At 40.4% G+C, this 25,565-nt stretch overlaps 1 protein-coding gene across 1 annotated transcript in view; it reads left to right on the top strand.

Annotated features, from left to right (window-relative positions):
• Positions 1-6,272: 6,272 nt before the first annotated feature.
• Positions 6,273-25,565, top strand: part of LOC119791431 (aryl hydrocarbon receptor-like) — an 80,973-nt gene continuing 61,680 nt past the window's right edge. The window contains exons 1-2 of the mRNA XM_038297504.1: positions 6,273-6,747; positions 25,321-25,508. Coding sequence (XP_038153432.1) covers positions 6,692-6,747; positions 25,321-25,508 — 244 coding nt within the window. The 5' untranslated portion in view covers positions 6,273-6,691. The remainder of the gene's footprint in view (positions 6,748-25,320; positions 25,509-25,565) is intronic.

The following is a 25,565-nucleotide window of genomic DNA, read 5'->3' as shown; positions in this document are numbered from 1 at the left end:
CTCCAGCAGCTGCTGCTTTCGCCTCAGAATGCTCAGAAGTTCATGATGCGCTTCTCCTGCTTCTCAAAACGCGCTGCAGGACGTTTTGCTGCGCCAAGATGCGCGTCAACCATTGATTTGCCTGTAAACTAGCTGCTTCTGCTGCCTCTAGCGCATGTGGTCTGAACGTAGCATTAATGTAGCATGATGGTCAACTGCAACCAAAAAAAAAAAAAACAGTAGGAAGAAGGCTTTACTATTTTAAAAGCATAGATTTTTACCTTTTGTCACTGCTGAGTTCTGACAGCGTAAAATTCAGAATATCACTCCGACTGATCACTTCTTAGACTAATATGATGCAATCATCAGTTTCCAGATTTATTGTAGCCCAGATACTATTCAATTAAAAAGTCCAGATGAAATTATGTTTTTTAAGTTTTATTTGTATTTGCGCCCCCATTTCACATCTCTTTCATACCTCCACTGTGTTTGATTTTTCATCGATTCTTTTTTTCCGATTTATATTTCTGCAAGATGAGTTTTTATTCCTCAGAGGTGAAATACGCCGTTTTCGCTTCTGCGCTCATGGTTGTGATTGGTCCGCTACCTTGAACCCGCCCCTTTCTTTTCATTTCAGGCTTGTGATCAGTTAAAGCTGGATTGAGTTAATGTGTTTATAACCAACTTCATGGTACCGCTGATCATGATTGCCATTGTTGTAAAAAGGTTAAACCGGATAGGTTTAACCTAGGTGTTCTTTTTTTTTTATCTTAACATTTGATAAAACTAAGCTTTTTCTAATGAGTCTAAGTTTGCTGAACTCACCCTGTTATATCAAAAGGAAAAGTGCTACCTATAATTTAAGCAACCTGAAATGTTGTAAGCTTCACTGCGATTTTCTTCAGGCATACTTTGCCGATTGCATCTTTTTGTTCGGTGAGTACTTCATAGTTTATGTAACCAAAATAAATTCTCTGGATCATATTTGTTTAAAGCTTTTTTGTTTCTTTTTAATTCAGGTTTATCTGATTGGCTGTGCAGGTTGTTGAAAGACTGAGAAAGGGTCTGTTTTTCCTTTTTATTACAGGATAAGTGAAAAGATTTAAATAAGTGTTTTACATCTGAGGATTTAGGTAGAATATCAAGTACAAGGGTTAATGTCAAATTCAGGTCCTGAGTCACTGGTGTAGATTTTTACAAACCCTTTGTAAACCTCATGACAGGTATAAGTCATAAAATTATTGACTTAACTCCAAGTCACGTGACTCCTGCCGCCACAAGGTAAAAAAATGTATTTGACTCATTAAATAAACACCCAATTATTGTCTTGTTGCTTGTTTTGGCTAACAAAGTAAAACGTCCATGTTGTAAAACTATTTAAATAAAAAAAATATGTTTATTGTATAAAATTACACCACAGAGCGCAGATTGTCTTTATTTACTTACAAAGTTATAAAAACAGGCAGTAAGAAGCTAAGAGCACCATAATTTAATCACGGATACTTTAGGATTAAGAAATCACATTTTTCAGTTAATATAGAAGAATTTCAATCCAGTTGCCTTTACACTGCTGCTGCAGTTCATTAATGATTGTACAGTTTTGTTTTCAACAGATTGAACTTTAGACTTTGACTGGACCAATGGAGCAACTAAATAACCCAAAATTAGGTTATTTAAATCTTGAATGCACTGATTGTCCAGTTGATCTCTGTTTGGACCAAACTTCACTCCTTAATCTAATAAAATAACCACAACCTTAGATCACTTGGTATAAACGACAGTTCATGTATACTCAGTGATTTTAAACAGCCAAAGTCCTGTGGTTGCAGAACAACTTTAATATCTGCATTTGAGACGTAGAAATAGGTGTTTGGTTTTCTATAAACACTGAGCTTTGGATTATGGCCACTTCTCATCATTTTGGTCTAATCTATCCAAAGGACGTCGTTCTAGAAGTCTTATTTGGGTTAAAACTTGCAAACCTGTCATCCACACACAGGGGGAGTGGCAGCCTAGTGGTCGGGGCATATAGTTTGGAGTCCAAAGGTTCTGAGTTTGAGCCCCCCTCCCACAGACAGCCACTCTGGGTCCCTGAGCAAGACCCTTAACCCCCGATTTCTCCCCGTGCGCCCCACAATGGCAGCCCACTGCTTCCCAAGGGGATGGGTTAAATGCAGAGGTAAATTTCTCCAATGTGAGATCAATAAAGTTCACTTATTATTAGGGATGCACGATATTGGGATTTTGGCCGATATCCGATATGCGGATATTTTAAAACTCATGTAGCCGATAACCGATATCGATACCGATGTTAAAGCTGGACAAAAATAAGTAGTCATTGAAAATAGCAGTTTTGTTATCCATTTCTGACACTTTGAAAAATAATATACTTAAATATATTTTCATATGCTGATATCAAATAGATTTTTTAAAACGCGGTATCGATCTATTTTACTTTCAAAATCTCGTGAAATTTCATCGTTCTGTTACAAACTCTCGTGATATTTTGCAAATTCTTGTGAGATTTTGTTAGTAAAATAGGTCGATACCGCGTCAATATATCAACATATAAAAATATGGCCAAATTTCGTGAATTTTCGGGGGATTTGGTAGCATAACGATGACATATACTTCATTAGTAAAAGAGATTGATATGGTGTTTTTAAATGGCAATATATCAGCATATGAAGATATTGTGATATTTTAATGTATCAATATTTTTTCCCTCGTCTTTAGAAGTTTTTCAGTCTGTAAAAAATAAGTTTTTGAGGAAGAAAAAGAAGTTGTATTCATTATTATTTTTTTTAGACTTTAGAAACTCAGAAGCTGATCAAATATCGGGTTAAATATCGGTGGGGTGACCGATGTCCGATATTCAGTTTTAAGGCCGATACCCATAGGGGGCCGATTATATTGTGCATCCCTACTTATTATTATTCCACTTACCTTCATAACCAAGCCATACTTGTTTAGTGTTAGTAGCGACTAGTGTTGCACCGATACGGTGCCCTATTTGTCGGCGAGAGCCAAAAGTTTATTCAGCCATTGTCACCCATTCCAGGTAGGCAATAAAAAGTTCTACTGTATTCTCTTTGTATTAGTCTTTTTCCTGCTTCACAAAGGTAGGCAGCAGCTTGACAAAGCCATAATGGCAATTATTGTACATCCAAGTAGTATGCAGTTCTTCATATACCCACACATCAATTTCAAACAGGTGGTATCGGTATCAGCTAATACTCACAGCCAGGTATCGGTATCAGGGCCAAAAAATGGCATCAGTGCAACACCAGTAGCTACCTGTGGACTTGCTGTGATTGAGTGTTTTTTTAACTCCTCTAAGCATAATTGAACTCTGGAAGAGTTTTTCCTCACTTTTCTTTCTGTAAGCGAGACTATGGCAATAGTTGCTTCTCTAGTGGCATTGCTGATGGCTGACTGCCCCCTCCCCTGACTGCTAGAAGTCTTGGATTTTTTTTGTTTTTAATTGGTCATTCTGGTTAACATTAGTCTTGATTGATTTCTATTATTACTATATCATATTGGCAATCGATAACCTACATTAATCATGCCAATAAAGCTTGCTAATGGTCAATCGATTAGTTTATTTAATTGGCTGTTCTGTCCACTCTGTGTTTTCCATGGAGGCAGCAAGTGTGCAGCTCAGTGTCCACATAGCGCTCCAGTTTTGGCTAAATCTTTGTTTTACAAATAATAACATGCTGTTACATGTGTATTTACAATCTTAGGTTCAATCGTTTTTATTTGTTTTATTTGTTAAAGTCTGTTGGCTGGGGGGGTATTTTTATTATGCCAAATAATTGTCCATCAATTGCTTTGTGGAGTTGTGTTTAATATTTGCATGCTCCTAATGTTACTGTTTATATAATAAGTGTTGCTCTAAAATATCCTGTAACGATCTGGCAGACAGGAAGTGACAAGTTGAATGTTGGACAATAGTCAACCACCCTGAAGTTGTCCTTTAATGTGAGAGCACACTTATGTTCTGTATAAGTACTGTTAAAAATCAATAAAGATAATGTTGGGGAAAGAAGAAAAAAAGAAAAAAAAAGAAAAAACATATTTCTATCATTTATTAATCACACAATTATAGTGTTATTATCAGACAAGATTAACCAAAGTAAATTTAAAAGGAAATGTTCAAATTAAACTTGAATAGTTAAATTAGAAATTAATTCTTATTTTAAGCTACCACAGTATACATGTCGGATTAAATAATACTACTTATACTTCAGCAATAGTATCAAGGTGTTACTTTACTGTATCTCTTATACTATATCCGTTGGTTGTGCTGTTCTTTTTACATCTGTGCAGCTGATCTTTTTTCCTTTTTTTCTGTTTTTCCTTTCCTGTTCTACTTACATTGCAGTGTCTATATAATCTGTAATAATCCCTGCATGAATTATAATAAAGCTATTTATATGCATAAATCAAGCGGAACACTATGGCGATAGCCGTACTGCTCCACTTGTGAAAGAAAATCTGTTGGGCTCTCTTTGGCATCAAGACAATTATTCTTATTGCAACATCGCCAGATAGGATCTACAGAAGAGGATTAGGGCCACTGGGAAAAAAAAAAAAAAAGTTAACAGATTTTTAATTTTTATTTCAGTATGAGACAAAAGTCAGAATTCTGACTTTAATCTCAGAATTCTGCCTGTAATCTCTGGATTCTGACTTTAATCTCAGAATTCTGCCTGTAATCTCTGGATTCTGACTTTAATCTCAGAATTCTGCCTGTAATCTCTGGATTCTGACTTTAATCTCAGAATTCTGACTTTAATCTTATAATTCTGACTCTTTTCTAAGAATTCTGACTTTAATGTCAGGATTCCGACTTTAATCTCAGAATTCTGACTTTGATCTCAGGATTCTGATTTTAATCTTTGTTCTCAGAATTCTGACTTTAATCTCAGAATTCTGCCTTTAATCTCAGAATTTTGATTTTAATCTCAGGATTCTGATTTTCATCTCAGGATTCTGATTTTAATCTCAGGATTCTGACTTTGATCTCAGGATTCTGATTTTAATCTCAGGATTCTGACTTTAATCTCAGGATTCTGACTTTGATCTCAGAATTCTGACTTTGTTCTCAGAATTCTGATTTTAATCTTTGTTCTCAGAATTCTGACTTTAATCTCAGAATTCTGATTTTAATCTCAGGATTCTGACTTTAATCTCAGGATTCTGACTTTAATCTCAGGATTCTGACTTTAATCTCAGGATCCTGACTTTGATCTCATGATTCTGATTTTAATCTCAGGATTCTGACTTTAATCTCAGGATTCTGACTTTGATCTCAGGATTCTGACTTTAATCTCAGGATTCTGACTTTGATCCCAGGATTCTGACTTTAATCTCAGGATTCTGACTCTGATCTCAGAATTCTGACTTAATCTCAGGATTCTGACTTTGATCTCAGGATTCTGATTTTAATCTCAGGATCCTGACTTTGATCTCAAGATTCTGATTTTAATCTCAGGATCCTGATTTTAATGTCAGAATTCTGACTTTGTTCTCAGAATTCTGACTAAATTCTGACAGCTAACAAACATCTTAGCACCAAACAGTAGCCATGTGTGTTTTAGAGACTAGCTCTCTTGTTTTAATCACCTTCTGCTCTTCTATTAATGAAATGGCATAACCGGGGACCCTTCAGGCACGTAAAAAGTCACCTAATTTTCCACCAGTGAGTTACTGGCCCTCTCAAACAACTCACATCTTTGTCAGTGAAGCTGAGTGCTCCACTTCATGGTGACCATATACATTAAGATCCACAATTCTGAGATTAAAGTCATAATTCTGACTTTTTTCTCATATTATACTGAAAAGAATTTAAAAATCAGTTAACTTTTAATAAAAATTCAGTGGCCCTATTCCTGGACACTGTTAAAAAAAGAAAAAAAACGAAGAAAAAAACAAAAAACTATTAACTAGAAAACTGCTTTTCGTATTTAAGCTTATCCTTAATATATAAAATATGATTATTTTAACATTTCAGGGGGAAAAACACGAATTAATGCGTAACATAGGATATCTTATTTTTTCTTATTATGAAAAAAAAAGTATGAGTCATTTTGCTCAGCAAGTAAACGACAAAGCGGTTGTTAACCCATAGGTTAGTGAAATTTAACAGTTGCACAAATGTGATTCTTATAAAACTCTTTTTAAGGTCTTCCTGAGAGTTCGCCCCGCTGGTGTGAGTAGGCGGCTCTCCTCGGTCTACCTTAAATATTTCAGCCCTAGCTTGACAGTGACACACAAACCCTCCTGCTCCGCTCTGTCAAATCACACCGGGGGCGCCGCGGCAGCAGCGAGAGGACGGCGCTGTGGAAAACCTTCCCAGGGAAACTTATTTTAACTGCTCCATGTTGGATTTCCTTAAGATGACACCGGAGTGAAAACCTTCACCCTTTTCAAACACCTCAAGTTAATCCGGTTTACTAACAATAAACCAGCTCAGGCTCGTGAAAAAAAGTCCGGAAAAAAACAAAAAAACAAGAGGAGCTTCAACGGCTAAAATCTAAGAGGATTTTTTGCGGTTCTAGCGTTTCTCCTCGTTATTATCGCTTTAATTTTAATGTTTTTTGGAGGGACTCGCCTCTTCCGAACCGGTTTGGACGTTTTAAGGTGTAAATAAAGCCGGAATAACGCCTCTGTTGTTCTTCTGTGGACTTTGTCGCTCCGCCTCGTCATGTCGAGCGCCGCGCAGTACGCCATGAAGAAACGGAAGAAGCCGGTGCAGAAAACGTAAGTAAACCGAATAACAGACTGATATTATGCTAATAATTATCTGTCTGCCTGCAGCCCCTTTACTGGTAACCATTAAACAAACTTAAAGTAGTTTAGATGCCCGCCTGCATGTTTATGCGCCTGAATAAGGGAAGTTTTATGAGTTATTCGTGTATTTTTTTAATCAGTGTTGCTCGTAAATCTGTGTTTTTTCTGCTTTCTCAAAGCAAGGTGCAGCACAAAGCTGTGTGAACGCATCCAAACCGGTGTACAGCCTGTTATTACACAGTAATAAGCCTGTAATAACCTTTGTAGTACTTTTTAAGTCTCTTAAAATAATAAAAATAAAAATTATCCTGTTGATTTTATGGTTGGGGGCAATTCTGCATTTTAATGGAGAACAGTCTTGTTATTCTAGCTACTGGTTTTACTACAGATTTCTCCATTTGAAGGGTCTCTAAACCTAATTTAAGAATAAATCTAAAGAAGTTTATTTCTATAGCATCAATTCACACCACATGTCATCTCAAGGCACTTTACAGATTCAATTCAACCAGATCATGCAGTCAGATGGATTCAAAGTTTTCTATCCAAGGAAAACCAGCTGATTGCATCCCTCACACTAAGCATGCTTGTAGCGACAGTAGAGAGGAAAAACTCCCTTTTAACAGGAAGAAACCTCCAGCAGAACCAGGCTCAGTGTGAGCGGCCATCTGCTGAGGTCGACTGGGGTTCAAGGAGACAGAAGCAGAGACACAAAAAGCAGCTGTAAAAGGCGGCCCCGTCCAGGAAACACAGTCAGAGAAACAGGACTACACTGGAAAACAGGCCGATCTCCAACATCTATAAACAAAAGTGTTAATGGCAGCAGCACAGCTGATGTTTCTCTCCAGGATGGATTCACAGCCAATTAGCCATTTGGTTTAATGTTAACATTGTGCCTTTTTGAAAGTATCAGGAGATTTAAGACCTGTTTGACCTCTTTATGAAACACTTGACGCCCACGTTTAGAAACATTTCTTTGCTCTACTGCAACATTGTCCACATATTTTCTCTTTCAATATTATCATGTTGCTCATTAACTTACCTGACCCTGCATCCGTTTTGACAACCATCTACATTCTTAAACCTGAAATAATGCTTCGTCATTTCTGTTTTTTTTTACATATAAATATAAGGATTAACAAATAAGCTAACAGGGATTAACAGAACAAACACTATGTACAGTTTATTTTGCCCAAACTGCTGGATTTTAAGTTGACTCACATAGTAAAGTGCATAAAATGGGACGCTGTCTCAGGAAGCCAATAGTGCAAATGATTTTACTCACAATTACAGCTTTGACACATTTTTCCTGCCAAGCAGATCACAGCTGAACATGTCACCCCCCCCTTTAATACCCAACATAACAGCATGGTGGGAAGTAGTATTGGCTGCTTTGTTTAGGATCATTTTGTTGATGAGCTCCAGCTGTTGGATGATGTTCTCAGATTGACTCTACGTTCGCACCGCAGCCTGAAGTGACCCAAATCCCATTTTTTGGCCCGTATGCGACCTGGATCTGATCTTTTTATCGCTGCCTGAACAACACAGATCCGATTTTTGGTTATGTGGTCCTGAATCCGTTACGAATCTGCTCTTTTCAAACGCGACCTGTGTCTTTATCCGACCTGAACTCCATTAATACCGGACAGTGGTCACTATTCTGGGTCTTGATACGCAGAAGCGGCAAGAAAAACTACAAACATGGCGGACGATGATCCGGAGAGCAGTATTTATCTTTAATCATCTTGAAAAGATTGAGTTTTTATGGTTGGGAACGATCGCTAGATGCTCTCTGGCACTACCGTCCATGTTTACTTCAGTAAACACAGAGCACGCTGGCCTGTGATGTCATTGCGTCCTCTACTGTACCGTTGTATGTCGCATATATCTGGAAAAGTGAACAGCAACACAAAAAATATCGGAATTGAGCATCACGTCCTGCAGTGTAAACGCAGCCTAAGTTTGGTTTTAAGCGGAGCTTATAGTTGAGCTTAAGCAAGCCCCCATTATCACTCCTCCACCACCATGCTTTCCACTTGCTTCTAGGTGTTTGTCTTTTTTACTTTGCTGAAACACCCCAAGGACACCTTGTCCAGTCTTTTCCTAACTGTCTTGTCTTAAATTCCAGCTTTAATCCAGCCTGTAGAGTCTCAGATTAAACTCTTGTGCAGTTCTTCTGAGGATTTTAAGATTCAATGTTTTAGTGTCTCTGTTGTGGGTTAAAGCATTTCATAAAAGAGAGTCACACGGTTAAAGGGTAAATATTTTTCATCAGTCTTTATACTTCAATGTAAAACCATTTAACTTATTCAGAGTAAAATTAGGCTCTTCTGAAGTTCCATGTAATATCTTTCGGCATACAGTCGCTCACACACTGACAGAAGCATGGCTGCCGTACGAAGACACCTCTGTGCCCTCTGACCTCCATCAGCAGGCGATGGACCCTCCTGCAACCTGTGCCTCTTTCAGCCTTATTTAGATATCAGGTCCTGTTAAAACTGACTTATTTATTCACATCTGCGCAAACTTTCTGTAGACAGCTGCTGAAATGAAACCCACTTCTTAAGGCGCAAAGTGACTGAGGTGGGGTCTGCTTCTGGTGTGAAGGTTAACCGGCCTCTATCCGCCCCGACTTCACAACACACAGCCTTTTTTGGACTTAACAGGCCACCGTAGTAGTGATAGAAAACAAACTGAATTTGTTCTGTACCTGATCGTCCGTCAGTTTTAACACCAGAGAGAATTTCTTTTTTAAACTTGTTTAAAATTGTGTATTTCTGATTTGTATTTTCTGTCGGAATTATATTTCTATAAGTATATATATAGCTTTAAATGTTCAGAAGAGCTATCCGGAGCTCACATGTTCATCTAGTGCACAGTTAGGATTAGTTTAAAATGTGTGGCTGAAGGTTTTTAAAGCAGCTCAGGAAGTTTTAAAAAGTTCTTAAAGCTAATATTTTGAACTGGATGAAGTTTAAAGTCACCCGTTCTGTAATTTAAGCAACAGGTTAGGTGTCTGGGCGACCCTGATCCTAATCAGTCTATAAGTGTGGATATGAAGGATATTTCTGTTGAAATAAAACCACATAAGCCACTCAGAGCGTCATAAAAGCCATTTTTAGCCGTCCTCTAGCCTCCTTCCTGCTGTCTCAGAATATGGAGGCTCCTTTAACCCACTCTGTTTCCTTTATTGTAAAACAACCAGTTTTTATTTCAACTTTTAACACAACCAGAGCCCAAAGCGAGCCGCTCCGAAACAGTGTGAGCGGAGATCCGTGGCAGAACCCCGGTCTGACTGTGTGTGTGGCGCTACCTGCATTAATCATAATCAGGACGTGCAGCGAGAGCGCTCTCACGCAATGTTTCCACGAGGGAGGAGGGAGAGCGGGAGGATGGCGTAATCTGAGACTCACTCACCATTTTTTTCTCCTCCTCTGACTGCCACAACATACTTTTTTTTTTCCTGTCTTTCCTTATGTCTTTGTGTGTTTTGTTGAAGGAGGTGGGGGGGTGTTTTTCCCCCTCCCTCCCTCGACTCAAATTAACATAGTTTTGTGTCACGCAAACGTTGCATAAGTCTGCCATATTCGGGTTTTTGAAAAAGTGGCTCCCAGAGAGTTTATCTTTCTTTATTTGTAGGGAAATGGAGCTGGTTGGGCGAGTTATGTGTTCAATCGCTCTGACTGGAGGAAATAGTGGAAACATTTACATCGGTGCCGATGTCTGTGGATGAATTATGTAACCAGAAAGCAGGAAAATAAGTTGTATTCAGTTACAGAAAGGCGAGAGCGTTGAGGCAGCTTTAATAATAAGTAGAGGTCACAGATGTCGTATCTGGTGTGAAAGTTCATCCCAGACGTGTTGGAGGCTGAAGTCACGGCTCTGTGCAGGCTGGTTCGCTTCCTCCCACAGATTCATCACAGCAGCTGAATATTTTAAAGGTTGCTCATTCACTTCCTCTCTGACAACATTAAGAACTAATCTTTTTTTCTCACTCTAACTCGTTTTTACAAAAGTAAAATCTTTGTATATGAGGAACTGGGGACGTCCCAGTAGAGATTTCTTTGTTCCAGAATTGTTTAAGGTGGCAAATCATATATAGACACTCCAGAACTGCTGAAGGCTGTAGGCAGACTGTCCTTTAAGGCAGCGGTCCCCAACCACCGGTCCGTGGGTCATTGTGGCACAGAAAAAAGTATATATATATCTATAATTTGAGTGAGGTTTTATTTTGAAAAATATAAAAAATTGCGGTATTCTCTCCCAATTACATAATTCGGTGCATCTGTGCCTCTTGACACAGGTTAAGACTCATCCTATCTATAACATCGTATCTTTGTGAGGCGTGATTTTCTGCGGTTACAGCCGCAGTCGTATCATTTTACTTGATCGTATTCCCTGCCCCCCCGCCTGGTCCGTGAAAATATTGTCTGACATATAGCGATCCGTGGTGCAAAAAAGGTTGGGGACCGCTGCTTTAAGATGCTTTCTTTCTGTTATTAACTCAACATTTCCTCTTAATTTCCTTTTAAAGAAGTTTGATTGTTTCTTTGAATATACACAAATATCCAGATTAGGGGTGTGCAAAATAATCCTCATGATGATGCATCGTGATTCTAATTTTCGTGATCTACTGCATCGATTCTTGACGCCAAGTATCGATTATTAATTTGAAAAAATAAATAAATAAAATTGCATGAATGGTTGGCGATCATCAGCCAAAAACAAGTGTAATACAACTTCCAGTCCAGTAGATGACGCAGCGGATGTGTTGACGCACGCTGCCTTGTGTCACAAGCATTTCTGGCCGCGGGATACTGCGCCGAGTCATTCAAAAACAAAACATGGAGGAGAAAATATTGCAATGCATCGCAATAATTCAAGTATTGTGATGCATCGTGATAGAATCGCATCGTGGCCTGTGAATCGTGATTCAAATCGAATCGTGACTTCTTTGGCAATACCCACCCCTAATCCAGATATATCGGCAGCTGTTAATGGTTTAACCCCCCGTAAGAATAAACACATTTTTCACAATTGCGATATTTTGAGCAAATAACAAATCGTGAATCATGTGATACCTCTTGAAAACAACATGGCAACATTGGATGTAAACACATGTGATGTATCCGTGTTTCAATCACGACTCTAGTGGGCGCCATCATCCTCCAACTACTTCCGGTCTTCTTCGTCTTTTTGATGCGAAAACAGTAGGGATGTCCCAATCTCGAGATCGTATCGGTCCAGTCTTTTACAATTTTCTAGTGCTCGGAGCTCGGCTGCATTAGCCGAGGAGTCGCATTAGTTACAGTTGATGGTAGCTGTGCAATGCAAACCTCCGTGGAAGCGCAAATCAAGAATGGGAGAAGTGTGGAAATATTTTGCACTCTCGAGAGTAAAATATTGACTGTCCTAAAACTACTTGCGATTTCTGCAACATGGCAATTTCAAGCGGAGGTAGCAGCAGAGCTACATTTAGCGTCATCTGAGGAAAAGGCAGATGGAAAGGTTGCTAAAGCAAAGCAACAAACGCTTGACTTCATGAGGAGAGACCAATACTCCAACCAAAACAAGATCTTGACCAGCAGCCCTTCTCAGTAGAGGAGAATGTCGGACTTAGATGTCTGCTGGAAGTTTGGTGGTTTGGGAATAGAGCTTAGAATCCTGAGGTTGTGAGTTTGAACCCCCCCTCCTAAGACCCTCAACCACACACTGCTCCCTGGATGCCAAAAATGGCAGCCCACTGCTCCCCAAGGATATGGTTTAAATGCAGAGAGTGAATTTCGTTGCGCTGTACTTGTGACAATATAATGACGATAAAAAGCTGGAAGTTTGGGACCCGCTCTACGCTCTGCCCTCGAGACACTTCATTCCCGACACAGCCATACCGCAGCAAGTTAAAGAAACGGTACAAAGTCACTAGAATCGGACTGTTGTTGGTTTCACTACTGACTTTTGGAGCATAGAAGTTTGCCTGATGTCCCTACTGAACCTCACTGCACACTGGATTGATCCCGCAGCTTGTGATTTAAAAAAGACAAACCATACGGTACCAAGTCATTGTTTTACTTTTTACTTTTCACTGAAATATTAAATTGATGTGACCTTTAGTTCTCTGTAAGATTAAGATTTGATGGGATTTACAAAAATAATAGTAATGCTTATTGATGACATTATAAGTCTTGCTTATCAACTTGCTCAAAATGTATTAGAATTTTATAAATTTCTTTACTAACTTCGGATCAGGACTCAAAATCGGATCGGATTTGAGGTTAAAAGGATCAGGATCTAAGGCCTAAAATGCTGATTGGGAAATCCCTAAAAAAAAGCGTGTGTTTTAAACATGATTTGTTTTTGTTTTTTCAAAATTGCAGCGTATCCCTTTAGTTAATTGTTTAGTCAATTACAATTTCTCAATTTGATGGTCTGTGCAGAAGCAGCCGACGTCCATAATGTCTCAGTAGACTAGGACCTGGAAAAAAAGGATTTTCTTGAGGGTAAAGAAGCATCAGGTCTCCGTCGTCCAGCAACTCTGTGACGTCATCAAGCAGGAAGTGATGGAAGATGTCTAAACTAGAGAAGTTTAGGCATTAATGTTTGTCTGCTGAGCCATTTCTTATGTGAAGGACAGTGAATTTAAAGCCAGCTATCCAGGCTGTACCGTGTCTTATCTTCAGCGTTATCCCATGAAATCCAATATTTTCATAAATGATAGTGTTGTATTCTGTTTGGTCAGATACTGCTATTGTTTTCTTTCCAGCACTTTATGAGCTGCGTTATCTTTATGTCTAAGCTGAGGTCAGTTATCCAGCTCCGTGTTTTAACTTGTTTGGAAAGGAGCCAAAAAGCGGCTTTGCATAATACAACTGGAATAAAGAAGTGAGATTATTACAGTGCTGGGTTCGAATGCAATCAGGAGCATGCATGTTCTGCCCGTGCACGCTTGTGGTGGTCAAATCTGCACCCCTGAACTGGATCTAGAGACTAATCCTTTATATAAGATGTCTTTGAGGGCATTCCCATTAATGCTAGTTAGCTTAGCACCTTTATTCAGGGTGAGTCTGATTGCTCATTTGAGCAGACGGATGTGTAACCATGTTTTTAATCAAATCCTCACGTGACTTCTGTTGGTTTTCATTGTTTGTGAACTAATGCGGCTAACCCACAGCAACCTTGCAACCACAAAGCTCACCCACATTAAAATCAGGCTTAACCTTTCTTTGCATCATTTTAGTAATACTTATTTGGTATTTTAATTGCCACAGACACACATGAAGTGCCGAAAAACAGCTTAATTAGTCATGAAAAGAGGATTTAGGTCAGCAGCTTTTTTTTTTTATTTCCCTCTTATTGCAGCGTGTCTCTGAGGTTGCACATCGATCGACGCCGATATCAGAACTCATCGGCCATGTTCCCGTTTCAGGTGCCGGTTGGATCGAGCGGACGGGGTTCATGTGGAATAGGGCGGTTAGATGTCGGCGCAGGATAAGAGCTTGTGTGTAGTTTCGGTTTGTGGTGAGGTCACACCGCCGTGAATGTAACGTGCTAAGTGATGGGACAGCTGCAGCAGACGCAGCGTCTCCCTGCGTCTCTCTCTCTCTCATGACTGACATGTGATGGAAATCAGGCCTTCAGCTTTCTGAAGAGAGCCTTTCTCCAACCGTAAACACCACAAAATAAGTGCTTGTGTTTAGGAGTTGATGTTATAAAATGAAGAGGCGATGATTGGGTGATCAGAGCTGGGGTGTTTATCAATATCAAGCCTGATTTGACCTTTACTGAGAGAGCAGAAAACTTAGTACAGTAAGGCCTCTAATGTTTTCCTCAAACCTTGTGAGAAAAAAAAACTATAAATTCCTCCTTGATTTTGTGCTTACATCATAAACAGATTATACCTTAATGTTTAAAGATCATAGGTTTGGTGGTTTTGTGATGCATTGGATTGTTGGAGTGTTGAGTTTCAGGCGTTTTATTGGCTTCGGTGTCTGGTTTTCTGATATTAGCAGGGCTTAAATGATCCCGCCGTTGTTCCTGGATCATAACTGCAGGAGAGAACATGGTGTTTAGTTTCTATTGTTCTGCAAAGGTGTTGTTGCCTTGTCAGAAACAAAGTGCCTTTGTGCAAGTGCAGGAGAGAGTATTTCTTCAGCTCTTAAAGCGCACACACACACACACACTCCCATATAACGCGCAGAGCTTTCTGTAGCTCACACGCCCCTTGCAGGACCGATCTGCTTGATAAGACGAGGAGCAACAACACTGGCTGCTCATTGTTCTCGCGAGGGAACGCCGTCAGGAATGCAGCGATAGTCATCTCGCCCTGATTTCAGATACGTTGTGCACCCGACTTTTATTCGAAGCAGATGTCTTACAACAAGAGGGGGAAGTTTTTTTTTCCACATTTATTTTACAGGAAGACGTATTTGAATACTTTACATTCAACAAGATATTTCCCCGTGTTTTATTTTATTTTCATTTGTGCTCAGGCCTGTTGCTGCCGACAGCCGTTTTCATTTGAAGTTCAGAAGTCGAGCAGTTTGTAATAAAGTGTTGACAAATTGTGAGGAAAGCAGCTGTGAACGCAGCCCGAACCTGCTGAGGTGTGATGACATCAACCTGGGCATGAGTACGCAACAAGGTTTCCTTCCAAGATTAATCCAGTGATGGCACAATCTTGTAGATTTACCTGGTGATTTATTGAAGAGCCCAGTACATTCACCATAGTTTTTGATAATAAGACTTCAATTTTGGCAGTATTCTGATTGATGACTCATATTGGTAGCCATTTCTGGAAAAGTTTTTGGCTTCCAGTATTTCAGTTGTTTTATGGAGGCAACAGTGAAAAGAAACTGCTAACAGTCTCCCTTTTATCCACATAAATTGTATCCTACGTCGGTCTTCAGTTACTTGTCTGACTCCATGGATAAAGGCCACAACACATGCGGGCTCAAGGGCAGATAAGACTTCTGCAACCGCACACATCAAATGTCCATTGAGTCGGTCGCAAACCAGTCTTGCTGGTATGCTTCTGCGCCATCGGTGTGGAATTTCTAGGGACGCACAGCAGTTAACCGCCAAAACGCAACGGGTAGCCTATTCGAGAACTCGTAAGAACTTCGGTGGATGAGAACTTTGTTTTGGCAGAGACCTTGGCATCTTTATATAATTTGTGTGAGGCATCGTACCATTGGTTGTACTTCTGAACCTCCTCTTTTAACCTTTCGTCGTAGTTGTCCATTGTAGTTGTTCCTCGGTTTTTAAAAATGGCGCGCCCCGGCACCGAATCGAGAAGGACGACCACACTGACAGCTGGAAAGGCATACCAACGACCAATCACAGCTGCTTTTTGTCTGCGCACTTCTGCTTGAGGTCTGTGCGGGTTTGTGACTGTCAGACGCGTAGTCAGGATTTTTTTTAAGGTGCGGGACGACGGTCGCAGAACAGAACGTCAGAAGCATAAATTAGCCTTTAGCGTGCGCCTACTATCAGCTGGACGCAGTCTGCAGCATTGTCCGCGGACGTTTGAGACTTCATACTTGAGCATTTTGATTAAGATGTCAACACAAGCCTATATTTTCACATTTTGACTCAGTTCGTCTACAAGAGGCCGCTTGGTTTCACATACAAAACGGTTCCATGTGACCACGGTTTCCAGCTGGGCGGCTTATTGTGCGACACCACGTAGGTCCAGGCAGTCTGAAATACTGCTCTTTGAGCAGATTTATCAGGTGGACGTCCACTTCAAGCTTTGTGGAGGCTAGGGCTGAACGATTTGACCAAAAATCTACATTGCGATAATTTTTAACTAACATTGCGATTTTATTTGGACAAGCTTGTAGATGCTTTATTAAAAGGTTTTAGCTTTTTGTGACTTTAAAAGCTTGCTCGTCCAGAGTCTTTAATGTAACCTTTGAGTGAAAAAGTGTTTACCTCTACCCGCATGCATGGATACGTGTACGTACTCGCTGCAACTCTCTCTACCTTTCCATGTGGCTGGAAACCCATTTAAAGTGTATTACTGCCACCTTAAGAGCTGCAGTGACAAATTTACTCTATTTCTGTTGTTAAATTTATTGCAATCAAAATTGATTGCCACTGCGACTATATCGCAAATAGTGGGGGCCTAGTTCCAAGTCATGTGAAACTGTAAAATCTTATTGCTTTAGAATAGTTATGTTTCCTTATATTAAAGACCAGCAGCCGGCTCAGTAGAACTGATATAAAATATGAATCCTTGTTCCTCAAATTTTTACCTTCTTTAAAAGGTCAGTTTTGCTAGAAAATACTGAAAATCATTATTTGTAGGGTTTCTGGTGCATAAATATGAAATATCCCTTCAAAAGTCCAAAGGTTTGTTATTTTCACACAGTTGTTTCTGTTTTGACTAAAGGTACATCGTATTTCCCCCTGAAACAAATACAGAAACGGCAGCAAGACGAGAATAAAAAACAAATTACTATTAACAGGCAGGTCATTAAAAGTCATTACATTATTATTTTTTGAATTAAGGCCTTAATTGAGATTAAAAGTCATTAAATGTGTTATCGTGGCCTTTAAAATGCTTTATTAAAAAAGAAAAAAAATGTATAAAAACGATTTCATCCGATATATCGAACTGCTTCCAGTTGATTGTAAAGCCGTACGTTCAGAAAAGAAACTTGAGGTGGAGAAAAAGCTAGAGAATGATGGAAATATGTCGACATTTATATATTTTTTTGTTTATAGATATATATAAACATGTTTGAGAGTCAGAGGTACTAAAATGATTTCTAAGAGCATTAAATTAGAGTTACTCACTCCTGTATAAACCCTGAATAACAGCCTGATTTTCCTTATGGAGATGAAGCCGACATTTAAACGAGATGAGAAAACCAGATCTTCACAGGTAAATAAATGCTTACCTGGGCTGATAATCCATGGAAGCAAACCGGCTGCTGACCAGAGAGCAGCTGTTTTGATCAGAGCGTTTCTTTTATCTGTTTTATTCAGAGTTAGTTTCTGGTAAAAATGAAAGCATGGAAAATTTACATGATTTATACATGTTGGCAGCCTTTGGAGAAACTCTGAGTAAAGGTTGTAATCACAGATCCCCCGTCTAAGGCAGTTCAAAATGTCACCATGGCAACCGTTTTATCTGCTTTAGCTGGATATAAAAATATGACTTTATAACCTCTTTCTACCTCTTTCTTTTATTCTCACACATCAGGTGGTATAACTTGACCTCTGCTCCTGGTGCAAATAGTTAGTGCTTCTCCACAACAGGAAGTCTCCTTAAATTACACTGCACTTTCAAAATAAAAGGAATTATATACAATACTAAAGAGAAAACTGGTTTCTCCTTAAAGCAGAACATTATTCATATTATTATTAACAATTACAATAGAACACAGTTCACATATTTCCACATATTCTCATGATGTGTTTATCCATTTCTTTGGTGGGCAGTTTATTTCATTTCATAGCGATGACAGTTTAATATGGTGTTTACCCACAAATTTTAAATATACACTATATTGCCAAAAGTATTTGCTCACCCATCCAAATTATTGGAATCAGGTGTTCCAATCACTTCCATGGCCACAGGTGTATAAATTCAAGCACCTAGGCATGCAGACTGTTTTTACAAACATTTGTGAAAGAATGGGTCGCTCTCAGGAGCTCAGTGAATTCCAGCGTGGAACTGTGATAGGATGCCACCTGTGCAACAAATCCAGTCGTGAAATTTCCTCGCTCCTAAATATTCCACAGTCAACTGTCAGCTGTATTATAAGAAAATGGAAGTGTTTGGGAACGACAGCAACTCAGCCACGAAGTGGTAGGCCACGTAAACTGACGGAGCGGGGTCAGCGGATGCTGACGCGCATAGTGCGAAGAGGTCGCCAACTTTCTGCAGAGTCAATCACTACAGACCTCCAAACTTCATGTGGCCTTCAGATTAGCTCAAGAACAGTGCGCAGAGAGCTTCATGGAATGGGTTTCCATGGTCGAGCAGCTGCATCCAAGCCATACATCACCAAGTGCAATGCAAAGCGTCGGATGCGGTGGTGTAAAGCACGCCGCCACTGGACTCTAGAGCAGTGGAGACGCGTTCTCTGGAGTGACGAATCGCGCTTCTCCATCTGGCAATCTGATGGACGGGTCTGGGTTTGGCGGTTGCCAGGAGAACGGTACTTGTCTGACTGCATTGTGCCAAGTGTAAAGTTTGGTGGAGGGGGGATTATGGTGTGAGGTTGTTTTTCAGGAGCTGGGCTTGGCCCCTTAGTTCCAGTGAAAGGAACTCTGAATGCTTCAGCATACCAAGACATTTTGGACAATTCCATGCTCCCAACTTTGTGGGAACAGTTTGGAGCTGGCCCCTTCCTCTTCCAACATGACTGTGCACCAGTGCACAAAGCAAGGTCCATAAAGACATGGATGACAGAGTCTGGTGTGGATGAACTTGACTGGCCTGCACAGAGTCCTGACCTCAACCCGATAGAACACCTTTGGGATGAATTAGAGCGGAGACTGAGAGCCAGGCCTTCTCGTCCAACATCAGTGTGCGACCTCACAAATGCGCTTCTGGAAGAATGGTCAAAAATTCCCATAAACACACTCCTAAACCTTGTGGACAGCCTTCCCAGAAGAGTTGAAGCTGTTCTAGCTGCAAAGGGTGGACCGACGTCATATTGAACCCTATGGATTAGGAACGGGATGTCACTTAAGCTCATATGTGAGTCAAGGCAGGTGAGCAAATACTTTTGGCAATATAGTGTATGTTCTGTTATTTATTGTTCTTTAAAGAAACTGAAAAGGATTGAACATCAGAGTGGGTCGGAGCTCTGCTAAAATAAAAGAGTAGGAATTGAATTATGGATTTCATTAGTATTACATGTACATATTAGGGCATAGGACTTGGAATTGCTGTTAATTTGGAAGCCCCCTCCCACAGCAGAGGCCACATTCTTAAGGGCGGATTAGACTTCTGCGTCAACACAAATTAACTGTCGCTTGGGTTTGGTCACTAACCAGTTTTACTGCCGCCAAAGCTCAAGTGGGAGCCTATTTGAGAACTCAAGAGAACTTCTGTGGACAGTCACGAGAACTTTGCTTTGGCAGAGACCTTGGCGTCTTTATATAATTTGTCTGAGGCATCGTACAAGTGGTTGTACTTCTGAACCTCCTCGATTAACCTTTCGTCGTAGTTGTCCATTAGGGGTGGAACGGTTCACAAAATCCACGGTTCGGTTCGGTTCACGGTTTCGTGGTCACGGTTTTCAGTTTGGTATAAGACAACATGTGTTGCACAATGCTTTCACACTGTTTTTATCCACAACTTTCTTTCCGCCGTCATCGTAGGTCACTCTAAATGCAAAGTGGTCCCATACAGCAGACCTATAAAGTGCTGCTGGCGCGTCTTCCAACTCCTGTTCTTTCCCACTCGCCATACCCACACAATTCTCCACAACAACAGATTTTTTTCTGCTACACCCGGCAACACTGCTTCGCTTCTTCTTCTTCTTTTTTACTACTGGTGGTTGGCTTTGGTCGCAGTACCGCCACCTTCTGCTCTGGAGTGTAAACGCTTCCTCTATGAGAAAAAGGAGCAGTGCATGAACCGAACGCAACACACGCAAATCGAACCGAGACAGTTGATCCCTATTGTCCATTAGTTTTTAGAAATGGTGCGCCCCGGCACCGATTCGAGAAGGACGACCACACAGACAAGTGGAAGTACGCAGACAGAAAGCAGCTGTGATTGGTCCTTGGTATGCCTTTCCAGCTGACTACGTGGGTTTGCCATCATCCGACGTGCAGTCAGGATTTTTTTTAGGTGCGCAACACCGGTTGCAGAACCTCTGCGTGGGGCGGGCGTGGTCACACACAGAGTGAGATTTAATGGTTGCAGAGGCTATGCATCAAAAGCATCAATTGGCCTATATAGGGAAGTTGTTTTTTTTCCACTGTCTCCACGTGCTTTCCCAGTTAGGTGGGTTGTTGCAATCCACCCTGCAGTGCTCCATTGATCTTTCTTATTAAGACAGATCACTGCAAAGGTAACAAGGCTATAGACTCAGCGTATTGGCCTAGTGGTTAGAGCAGTGCGCTTCTACCCTGAGAAGGTTGCAAGTTCCCAGTTTGATCCCCACAGCCTGAACTCTGCTCCCCCGGGCGCTGCACAATGGCAGCTCACTGCTCCCCAAAAAAGAGAGAGGGGTTAAATGCAGAGAGTTAATTTCTCCATTGAGGCAAACAGGCAGTCTGAATGTGGATTTTAAGCTACTCTAAAAGCTGCATCTGAGCGTGAGCTGGGTAATATTGCTTTGACTCGGCTCATCAGCTTTAGTTCCTTCCACAAACATCCTGTTGAAATCGCTGCGCATCGTTTTCCTTCTTTCTGCCGCAGTTTGAGGCCCCTCAGAAACCGGGACATGAAAAGCGGCCTGTCCTCTCATCAGCAGGAACGTATGAGGCTGCTGGAGCTCAGAGAGCAGCAGATGTGGAGCCGCTCTGTGTGAGCCCCACCTGTAGCTGGAGGGTCGGTTTGCTGTCAAAGCAGCTGATCCTCTGAAGCAGGAGAGGAATCTGTTTTATCGCTTAGTTTGGATGTCAGTGCAGCTTTTTGAGCAACGTTCACCCCTGGGCTTCTTTTCTTTAATGAAAAGCTTGTGTTTTCAGTTGTCACTGAGATTAAAGAGGCAGAGTTATTTATTAGAGTTCTGATAACTCTCCTTTTATCTTTTAACGCACGATACTAAAACTTTCATTTATATTTGTCTAATCTTTGCTGAGATGTAAACATGGATTTATCTACTTTTACATATAAAAGCTGAGGGCTATAAATGAGAAACGATTTAGACTGGATATTAGAGAGTGTTGGGAAAACTTGAGGATTTGATAAGAAGCCGACACCGGGATGTCCTGCATGATGGAGATCAGAGCAGCTGCTTTCTGCTTTGATTTACAGTTAATATTGAAGACGTAGAGATTTGTTTTGACAGAGGTTTTAAAAAAAGGCTGGGATGATCCTGAAAAGACGCTCCTTCAGGGATGAGAACAAGCAGAAACAGGCTGATTGGATCAGAAAGGAGCTGAAAGGAGCTTCTTTCAGGGCCCAGTTCAGCCCCCCCCCCCGCCCACGTGGGCCCTCACAGGTGGTAAACAAATCCCGGAATACGGATGACCTCATTCTGCTCACCTGGTTGCCGTAGTAACAGGGGTTAAGGAAGGTCACCCTTGGGGAGCTGAGGTAGTCTGAGCTGTTTTGCGCTGAGCGGCTGCAGCTGGACAGGAGATGGTGTGATTTTAACCTGATAGGTGAGATGTTTCTATTCTCCTCCTGCAGGGATAAAAGGATCAATAGCAGCTGTTATTAACCGTTTTTATTTTTCCCGTCCCTCGTTCACCCTGTTTGCTGGCAGGCATATCTTTCTGAAGCCCTGGTGTGGATAATCTCTGCTTTTTTCCCCTTTCCGCTCGTGTTCTTTAGCCAAAGGTAACAGAGGTTGGGTGTAGCTATCTGTGTTCAGTCCGTGTTTTTTTTCCTCTCTCGCGGTCATCGGATCCGCCGCTTTGAGACATCGGATTTGCGGTCGCATTTCACTGCCTACAGAGTCGCTACGTGGTTGAAGGAGAGAAACACAGCAGCACTCAGTGAATATTAACCAGCAGCTATTTCTATGTTTAAGTAAAAGAAAGGAGACGGGTTGGTTAAAAAACATTAGAGATGCCGCCGAAAAATCTATTCGTTCCACATATGGAGCTTTTCAGCTAAAAATGGCCACAGATTGTACAGGGTTCCCGCGGGTCCTTAAAAAAGTCTTAAAAGGCATTGAGTTCTTCAAAATAAAACTACGGCCTTAAAGGAATAGTACACCCAAAACATGATTAGCCTTCATTTTCTACTCACCCCCATGCTGAACAACACTCTGGAGTACTTTTTGATATCTCAAATGCATCTGGAGATCTGGGAGGCTTCTTGCTGTCTGCTGACATTCAAATAATGGAGGTCTATGGCGCCCGAGGCAGAAAGGTCCATAAAAGTCCACAAAAAACGTGTCAATATTCCTCCATACTGCTCGTCCAATGTATTCCAAGTGTCCTGAGTGGGTAGCATCCAGAATTTACTCGAAACGAACTCATTTAGAATGTTTTTAGAGCATAAACAGTAGTGTGTAGGATTTCCTGAAAGCGCGCGCCTGCGCGATCACGACGCTACGGAAGCCGGGAGACCAAACCAGATGAAAGTGCGCATTCAGCGTCTGCTCTGCCGATAATGCAAGCGTAGAAGAAGAAATGTGCTGTTTACCTGTGCAAAGAAAGAAACAACGAAAGAAAAATGTCTGAGGACTTCAGTGTTGAGGAAGAGCATGAGTTCTTTGCCGAGCTGAATGCGCTGGTTTGGTCTGCCGGATTCCGTAGCGTCGTGAGCGCGCACGTGCACGCTTTCAGGAAATCCTATACACTACTGTTTATGCTCTAAAAACATTCTAAATGAGTTCGTTTCGAGTAAATTCTGGATGCTACCCACTCAGGACACTTGGAATACATTGGACGAGCAGTATGGAGGAATATTGACATGTTTTTTGTGGACTTTTATGGACCTTTCTGCCTCGGGCGCCATGGACCTCCATTATTTGAATGTCAGCAGACAGCAAGAAGCCTCCCAGATCTCCAGATGCATTTGAGATATCAAAAAAGTACTCCAGAGTGTTGTTCAGCATGGGGGTGAGTAGAAAATGAAGGCTAATCATGTTTTGGGTGTACTATTCCTTTAAATGGTATTAAAATGTCTTAAATCAGTCTTTCGTAGGTCTTAATTTTTAAAACTTCATAAATAGGATTATTTTTATTACGATTTATTTTTCTAATCTAAATAAAACATTAAAATTGACAATTAATTTTTTTTTTTTTTTATCGCCATTATTGGTTTCGTCCCGATAGCGGAACCAATAAAAGCGTTGTTGCAGCCGGGACATTTGGGAGATGCACCATTAACTTTTTGTCTGGAAAATATGAGCAAGTGTAAATGTAACCAAGAGTTTCCTCCATGGCAAAAACCAGGGAACAAGAAGTCATTCAAGCTCAGAACGATGGGAATTAAGGCAGTCGAGTCAAACATGCGAAGCACGAAATACAAAGCGTCAAAATGGAGTTACAGAGAAACAGCCGGTATTTCTCAGTTTAGTTCCACCCTTGTCTCTGCAACGCCTCCACTTATCACCAAATCAAACATACTAAGAAAACCATACAAAGAAAAATAGCTGCAAAAAAGACTTAGCACTGGTTATGTTGGGGCTTTAAAACTGATTTTTGTTCCCTGCTAAAACAAAGTTTATGAATTCAGTTCAATAATTGTTAAAACATATCTGCCATTTGTGTGTTTTTAGCTTTCTTCCTGTATGGGAAGCTTTTAAAATCTGAAACATTAGTGCAGTGGTTTATGTTAAAATAAACCTTTGGGTTAAGTTGTTGCAAGCAGGTTTTTCTTGTGTTTCTTGTTAATTTGGTCTTAAATTTTTATTTCAAGCGGCATTAAAAAGTCTTAAAAAGTCTTGAATTTAACTTGCCTTATGCTGTAGGAACCCTGCTGTAAGTTTATACAAATTAGTATTATAACGCAAGAAGCTTGAGGAAACAGTTTGTTCTTATTTACTAGTTAAAAAACGCTGGGCTCCTCAGAGGACCATGACTCCCAGATAAAGGTTAAAATGTTTTCTTATTGAACAGATAGAATCTTGAAATTTTGTTTCTGGCATCATCATATTAGTAAAGAGCTTCATAAATCATCATTTTGAACAAAGACTTTATTTTATCAGATCAATATTCAAAATCAATGATTCATACAATAAGCCAGAAACAACAATTTCCAATACAACCATACAAAAAATTGGGTAACAATTATGGATGCACAATATTGGGATTTTGGCCGATATCCGATATGCCGATATTTTAAAACTCATGTAGCCGATAACCGATATCGATACCGATGTTAAAGCTGGACAAAAATAAGTAGTCATTGAAAATAGCAGTTTTGTTCTCCATTTCTGACACTTTGAAAAATAATATACTCAAATATATTTTCATATGCTGATATCAAATTGATTTTTAAAAACGCGGTATCGATCTATTTTACTTTCAAAATCTCGTGAAATCTCATCGTTCTGTTACAAACTCTCGTGATATTTTGCAAATTCTTGTGAGATTTTGTTAGTAAAATAGATCGATACCGCGTCAATATATCAACATATAAAAATATGGCAAAATTTCGTGAATTTTGGGGGGATTTCGTAGCATAACGATGACATATAGCAATATTTCATTAGTAAAAGAGATTGATATGGTGTTTTTAAATGGCAATATGAAGATATTGTGATATTTTAATGTATCAATATTTTTTCCCTCGTCTTTAGAAGCTTTTAAGTCTGTAAAAAAGAAGTTTTTGAGGAAGAAGAAGAAGTAGTATTTTTTATTTTATTTTTTTAGACTTTAGAAACTCAGAAGCGAGGGCTGCTCAGCTGTGGAAGCGACTCTTAACTGTTCGTTTCTGTCTCTCTGTGTCCGCAGCCCCAAACCTCCCCCACCGGACGGCGCCAAGTCTAACCCGTCCAAACGCCACCGGGACCGCCTCAACGGCGAGCTGGACAAGCTCACCAACCTGCTGCCTTTCCCAGAGGAGGTCCGAGCCCGGCTGGACAAGCTGTCCGTGCTGCGACTCAGCGTGGGCTACCTGAAGGTGAAGAGCTTCTTTAACGGTGAGTGTCTGCTCTGCTTTAACGCTTTACGCTGAAGAAGTGGTGCTTTAGTGAAAT

The sequence above is a fragment of the Cyprinodon tularosa genome, unplaced genomic scaffold (genome assembly GCF_016077235.1).
Source record: "Cyprinodon tularosa strain WSP-4 unplaced genomic scaffold, ASM1607723v1 ctg39, whole genome shotgun sequence".
Classification (NCBI taxonomy): domain Eukaryota; kingdom Metazoa; phylum Chordata; class Actinopteri; order Cyprinodontiformes; family Cyprinodontidae; genus Cyprinodon; species Cyprinodon tularosa.
This window is presented reverse-complemented; position numbering and strand designations above follow the sequence as displayed.